A 7,580-nucleotide genomic window follows, 5' to 3' on the forward strand; every position below is an offset into this window, starting at 1 on the left:
TTTTAGTGGTCGCTGAATCGAAATCAGGGGATTATGGTATCCCTTAAGGCCATCTAGAGGGAGTCACTGATTTTAAATCAGAGGCCCGTTTAACGTCTCATGGTGAGCTAAATGTGATTTGAAAGTTAGTTAAAGGCTATCTACAGGTTAGACTCAGAAAACGCTACGTAGCCTGTACCAGCAGCTGCATCTATTGTTTTTCGAGGTTGCTGAATTCTAATAAGGGATCCATTTATCCTCACCTCTAGATGACCTTAAGGAATCACATAATCCCCTGATTTGAATTCTTGTACCCCAAAAACCTATATATACAGTAATAAAAATTCATTGCATGCCATTTTTCTCAGCTTAACCTTGAAGTAATATTTACTTGACCTTGAAATTACCTATAACTGAAATAAATCAATTAAACGAATCCCGAATTCAGTTTCAGAAACCCTAAAAATCTATATATTTATTTTTTTGGATTTCTTTATTATTTTTATTTCAATTGGAACTTTAAGTGACCATTAACCTGATGTGATAGAAGTTAATTGACCTCGGATTCAGTATCAGCGAACACCAAAAACTCTAGGATAATCTGGTCAAGTTTTCTAATTATGCTTAGATATTTTGTATTGATATACCCCGCACACGAATAAATAGTAAAATTACCCTCTCCACCTCGATAAAAGTGGTTTAAAGGGAAAGGAATGAGAAATAAGTGTAAAGGTAGTTAATAGGGAGTTGGTAGTTTATTTAATTGAGAAAATACAAGTTTGACACCGCTGAATATCTGCAAAAATGCTTTTTGAAAGTAATGGAATTTTCAGTAACTGAGGGGTTGGCGAGGGGAAAGTACTGGGGTTAAGTGTGGCCCGCTTGGAGTGCAATTGACTTATTATTGTTAGCAAATACTAAAAAAATGTTGTTACCATTTTTTGACCTAAAATAAATTAGGCCAAAAACCGCCCAAATCAAACTCTCCTCTTTCTTCATCTTGAATCGAAGAAATATGGTAGTATTTTTCTTTCATGATCAACAATTTTTCAATTAAAAAGTAAATATGAAATTCTGTTTTTAATTTCTAATTTTTTTATTACCGATGACAATCAGAAAATAGACAAAAATTGGCCTGAAGTTTGAACCAATAGTAACCTTTTTTTTTAATTTTCGAATAGAAAATTCAAACAGAAGGTACTCGTATTAATCGATTTCAAGATTTTTTTTGTATTTTTTCGAATGTCAACCCAGTCATTTTCTCCTATGAGCGCAAAGGAATAGATTAAGTTTAGCAAGCTTAGGAGAAATTGAGACTAATCGAAGCTGGGAAATATACGACATTTTGAAACCTTGTTAAAAATTGAATGAAGTATTAGACTGATAATAGAATGCAAGGAGAACGGAAAGAGAGGAATTTTTCAATTGGCACACTTTTAAAGATTCATGAATCAAAAAATTGATTGAATGATCCATACTTACAGTGAAATTATATCAGACTAGAGTAAATTATCGGAGTAATAAATGAGATATAATCATCACCAAAGTGTTATTAGATGGACTGTTCCACTTATGGCAAATTGTTCCTTTGAGGCAAATCTCTATATTGTACAACCTTTCCCAGCATCCTGAGATAAGTTATGTTATACACGTACATATATATTAGCTGTGAAAGTACTAACTGCCAATCAAGACGCTCAATTCATAGAAGGGATGACTGTGAATATCTATTCTGGATTTAATATTGACCAGGCCTCAAACTGGAATCATTTAAAATTTTAACGTTACAAAATAAACCACTTTTAATTCGGAACGTTACAAAATACTTAATTTAATAACTTAATTGTTCGAAATTAGCATCTTAAAAATCTTATAATTCACTTGCATGAAATGGATCTGTAAAAATGTTTCTAATTTCTAATCAACACTAAAATTTATTCATTTTATAACTGGAAGTATTCAATCTTTATGTGTAAAAAAGTGTAAAAGGACTGTCGTGTAAAACAACATGTCCCTCGAAGAAAAAGTTTCCTATGCTTTTAGGGCATGAAATTATATTATTGTTGACGTTTTATGAAAGAAAAAACATCATTTTTATAGAAAAGGCTTAAGACTTACGCACAATACTTATTTAAGTTATTTAAATTATTAAAACTCACCAGTTTTTCAATAAATCATAGCTTTTTTTAGGGAAAATATATTCTCTGAAACTTTTCTGTTCGACATTTATAAAATAAGTAAATAATCTTCAAATATATTCGGTGGCTCAAGAATTTTTTTCTTTTAAATAATATTTCAAACGATTTCAGTCAAAGAAATTTTTTTTCAATTTTTTCGACAAAAATAATAATTTTTATTGGAAATTACTTCATCAGTAATGCTTTAAAAATATTTTAGTTGTGTTAATTTATTATAAATTTCCCCGTTATTAATGCAATTACTGTTGGGCTATTGAAAATAATTACAAATAAAAATAGAATTTCAGTCGTAGAATAAAATCTTAAAACAATTTAAATTCATAATTTATATTATGAACGAGTAAGAAGTTTTGAATTTTAAAAAATTGCATAAAAAGCAAACAATTTATAATCAATTGAAGGCTTTAGAAATTAAAATCATTGAGAAATATGTTTTTAGGTTTTAATAATTGAAATGTTACATTTTTTAAATTTTATAAAAATTTTAATGTGAGAGCCGAGATATAATTTACCAAACTTAAATTTTTAAAGCATTGACAAGTGAGCAGATTGAAATGTGATTGTTCCGATATTATTGCAGTTCGAATTGAAAGTGTTAAAATTATAGGTTTGAAAATCAATTGCGTAAATTGCAGAAAATTTAATTTTAAAGGTATCGAAATTTAAAAAGTTTGAAACTATTTAGTGACGGTTTAAAAATTTATGAACAAAATGTTTAAACGCTTACGTGAAAGAATATTTGAATCAGAAATATAGGTATTGACAATAGAAATTTAAAAGTTAGATGATCAAATGTAATTTTTATATCATTAATAAGAAGTTAACACTGTTAAGTTTTGATGTAAGGATCATGGAAATCTTTTAGTTTATTTTTATTTTTAGCTTAATAAATTAATTAATCCCATATCACTAATAATCTTTCATCTCTGATGAAGTTTATTTATGTCGAAATAAAACTAACGTCAATTTTATTTTAGATTCATTGACTATGAACATAATTTTTTTGCATAAAATATTGTACTTATAATTCCTATATGTTGACTAGTACAGATGTCGTGTAGATAGACTAGCATTAAATGGTTTGCTTTCCTCCCTCGTTAAATCAGATTTTATTTCTTTCCCCTCTCCATGCTTCATTGGAATGCTGATTCTTGCGGTACCATACATTTACAATGTGGGTTTTCTTGTGAAGTTGGATATGATTACCACAGAAAAAATTAACTTGGATTGCATATCTTGATCTAGCTTTCATTGGTACCATTTTGTTTGTAATATACGATGTACCGTTATAGTGTCACTGATACTCATACTGATAGTTTAAAAAGAAAGGAACCGTTTGAGTTGAACAAATTTGTATGCAAATACATTATGCTTTTCATATTATACTTAACTAAACATATCATAACAATTCAAGCTATCTTTTTATCAAATAAAATGTAACACGCTGCTCATAATTAAAAATTTGCCAAATTAATTTTGAAGATTGAAACTATCGTTAGCTAATGGTGGTTCCGCGAAATTAAATTAAATATAATCCGTTTAAATTTGAAGCTTGTTATATATAGTAAGAAGCAATTTAAGATGCAAGAGGAAGGATGCAAAAATTAAAAAATGAATATGTATTGTGCAAAATTAATCGATTGAACGACTTCCTTTCGCACAGAAATTTCTCCAACCATTTTCAATCTTTTCTCATTAAAGAATCAGGTGACTTTCGCCTCCGGACTACATGTATCTTCGAAACCTGTAAGTATATCTATCGACCGTTATTCTGTTTATATCCATTTTCTAGCTCGAAATCGTCTGAAGAGACTCCTGATCCCCATGCTGATCGTTTTGAAGCTTTTCAAGTTGAAGCTTCTGCTCTTTCTTCCTTTGATCCTGGGTCTGGCGTCTTTCAAGAAATTCCTGGGATTCATGGCGATTGTAATACCAGGATTGATAGGATTCTTCAAGCTCTGCAGACCATTGACAAACACTTACCAGCCTCCAGCCTACACGCACAGTGGCGTTGGATTTCCGCATTATAAGGAAAGTACAAATCAGGGTTTCATAGACCATGGAAGCTATGCACCAGCTTATCATGATAATCATCATGCTGATAGCGTATCATTCGGACAGGATCTTGCTTATCAAGGATACAGAGATTATCAGCAGTGAAGTAATAATTAGAAACAGAACTCCATTTCAAGTCTGGTAAAGAAAACGTTTGTTTTATTTTTATTTTTTTTTTATTTTTTGTATAGCATTGTAAAAATATTTAAAAGCAGCTTGTTCTGGTCAGCGCTAGACCCTGACAATCTTGACAAGATAGGTTTTTGAGCGCTATCTTACAAACGAAAAATAATTTTTCCATCAATTTTGTAATTTGATCGTTTGCTCATAAAGTAGGAAATATTTTCCATGTGTGACTAGTATAAGCTGAACTAAAGGCTTTTAATAATATATATAATAATATGATAAGTGTCTGAGGTTCTATCTATCAGCAGTCATAAGCTAAGCAATTTGAATTAAGAAATCCAAACGAAATCAAATTGAAGAAGGAAATAATTACTAAATGGAAAATTCTGAACATTAAATAATTTTGCATTGTAAGTACTCAACATTTTTAAAGAACATTGCTACGTGTTGTAAAATGAACAATTGCAATATTTGAAAGTTTATGAAATAGAAATAAAAGAATTCATCGTTCAATGTAAAGTCCCAAAATTTACAGAATTTATCCATATTATAACATTTATAAAATTTATCAGAGCAAATAAGAATTTCTTCTGACGTTTTAAAAAGATTTTAGATGATTCCTAAGTGAATGATATCTTCCGGAAAAAGACCAGTGTATATTATTGAATCTATTTCAAAAACTTTAATTTTAATTTTTAATCCCATTGATGGAATGTTTTGAGGTTGGAATTCTGCGTTTAGATGGGCGAAATGAGAATTCATTCTGACGCTTTGGAATAATTTTAGGCGATTTTTAAGTAGCTGGACAATTGAAAAAAATACAAATTTTAACTTTCGACTCAAATTCAACAACTTTTTATTTTTTTAATCTCTATGACTGGATACTTTAAAGACGCAATAATTTGTATTTTGAAAAAGATGCTCTTTAAAATAGATAATAAAAATGTTCCCAAAATAGAATAAAAGTTGTGTGGGAGCCCATCGTTGTTTCGTTGCTGTTCCTGCTTGCTCAGTTTATTTTACCTTGATAAGGGTGGCTATATGAGTACCGAAAATTTGTTGAATAATATTAAAAAAAAATTTTTTATTGTGATATGATGATAATAAAAATAAAAAAGATGAAAGAAATAAAAAGGAGAAGGAAGGAGGTTGGTTGCCTTCTCGTTTTTCTTGCCTCTTTTTTTTATTTTTTCCCACATTTTTTAAATTTTTTAGGAATTTTTTTAAATTATTTTTGTTAAGAGGATATTTTATCAAATTACAATAGAAATAATTCATGCTGATTGTCGAAATTTGCTCTGCGGATTCATGGTTTTTATTTTCAGGAATTCTATACATTAACATGATTATTGGACGTTAACCCTTAAAGTATACACTGGGGTACAGCTTTACCAACGTAGTAATTCTTCAAATTTTCAGTATCCAAAAGTAAAGGAAACGTTTTTTTTAATTTAATAAAAAACTATTTTTGTGTATAAAAGCACATCAGTAGAAGACTTACTTAAATTTTTAGACCTTAATGCACACAATTTAAAAAGTTCTGAATTTTGAAATGAAAATACCCATTTTTTCGCACTTTTTTTATATTTTAATTGTTTTAACATACTTAATATCAATATTCAGCCTTATTATCTATTCTATTTCATTAAAGATACTTTCAGGAAGCTACAAACCAAAAATCAAGTCAAAATATTAAATAGTTTCATTTTTATAAATGTTTTTTTCACTGGGTCACAAGTGTAGAAAGTGTGTACTTTACGACTCTCAGAATAAGTGTCTATTTTACAGATTAAATAGGATTTTAAATTCGACTTTAATCTCATTTAAATTTATAAAATTTCGACTGAATATGTTTAGCAAAAATACCAATTTACGATTTTCGGCTTTAATCTTATTGAATATTTTTATATAGTTAAAACCTCGAATTGTAAATATCTTAGGCCGATGAATTAATTAAAATGCGTGGTCGCTTCAGATAGATAAAACATTAATAAACATTATAAGAAAGCGTATAGGCCTTTACTGTTTTTATAAGATACATTTTCTAGTAATTTAAGCCACAGCGAATATAATTATATGTAAATTATAGCGAAATTTTAGATTTAATGTGAAAATAATTTTTCAAGTTAAATTGTCTTCGTGACGTTGTACATACTTACATATTTGTTTAAAACGCAATTATACAGACGTACCGTCCAATAAAAGTATTAGTACGACTTGAGTATCAGGTCACTTTCCTAACCACTTTATTTTAGATGCCGTCCTCAATCGCTATACTCTAATGGCAATACGTCCCTCTACATTTCCTTGTAAACTTACTGTACGTCATTCTGGAACACGATCAAGCTGAACGCTCGTAAGATCTTCTGCCTTGTTCTTGGAACCGGAAGATCTCAAAGAAATGGGGTCATGGTCGACGAATGAACAAATTTTCAGGATAAAGTTTCCACTAGATGCTGTAGAAGAGGAAGGGTCCTTTTTCCGTGTTCTGTTTGTTCTTGGAAGTGATAGTTCCGTTCTGGCGAGATTTAGCTTCCATGTACCAAGTTGAGAATATCTGGACTGGTAATGAGGAATGCAAAAAACACCTTCGTTTCCTCAGTTCATATGAGGTGGGAACGTATGAACCGGTCAGATGTATGTGATCTCACTCGGGATCCTGGGAATCGGTCGGAACGGACCTGTTGACCAAGTGGCCTCCTTCACATTGAAGACCGGAAGAGCTTGCCGGACGACACGATGCACTAAGTTCGAATTAAATCGGTTCCATCCCCGGATATCTCATCTTATTGATGAACGAGTTATGGACGCTGCCTCTTTCATGTACCTTGTTAATTGGTTCTTGACCTCTCACAAGACAGAAACAAACGAAGTGAAAATACTGTTGTTGATTATTATTAATGCCTTTACGATCGATAGTTCTTAATTTTTTGTATTAAATGTTTAATTAGCTTTCATTAGCGTAAATATAAAAAATAAAGAAAAATTCTAAATTTTCTTTTAGTAGTTATCGACTAGCTTGTCATTCCTTTTTTTCTAGATAAAACTGGAAGATTCTTTCTTTTAGCGCGAGAGCGGTGGCCTATTTTTGCACATTTTCATGGAAATATTGATAGTACTTTACTTGGGTTTTCATATTTTATCATTTTAACATATTTATAGCGAATTTCGAAAAAAAATGATCACAAACAGGCAGAAAAATGAAAATATCTGTTATCCTTT

General features: G+C 30.1%; 1 protein-coding gene across 2 annotated transcripts in view; it reads left to right on the top strand.

Moving 5' to 3' along the window:
- LOC117167044 overlaps window positions 1-7,252 on the top strand; it is an 18,745-nt gene extending 11,493 nt beyond the window's left edge. For both annotated transcript variants that reach the window (XM_033351618.1, XM_033351619.1), the window contains exon 5: window positions 3,970-7,252. In XM_033351618.1, the coding sequence (XP_033207509.1) occupies window positions 3,970-4,337 (368 nt within the window). In that variant the 3' untranslated portion in view covers window positions 4,338-7,252. The remainder of the gene's footprint in view (window positions 1-3,969) is intronic.
- The last annotated feature ends 328 nt before the right edge of the window (window positions 7,253-7,580 follow it).

This window comes from Belonocnema kinseyi, chromosome 2, assembly GCF_010883055.1.
Source record: "Belonocnema kinseyi isolate 2016_QV_RU_SX_M_011 chromosome 2, B_treatae_v1, whole genome shotgun sequence".
NCBI classification, from domain to species: domain Eukaryota; kingdom Metazoa; phylum Arthropoda; class Insecta; order Hymenoptera; family Cynipidae; genus Belonocnema; species Belonocnema kinseyi.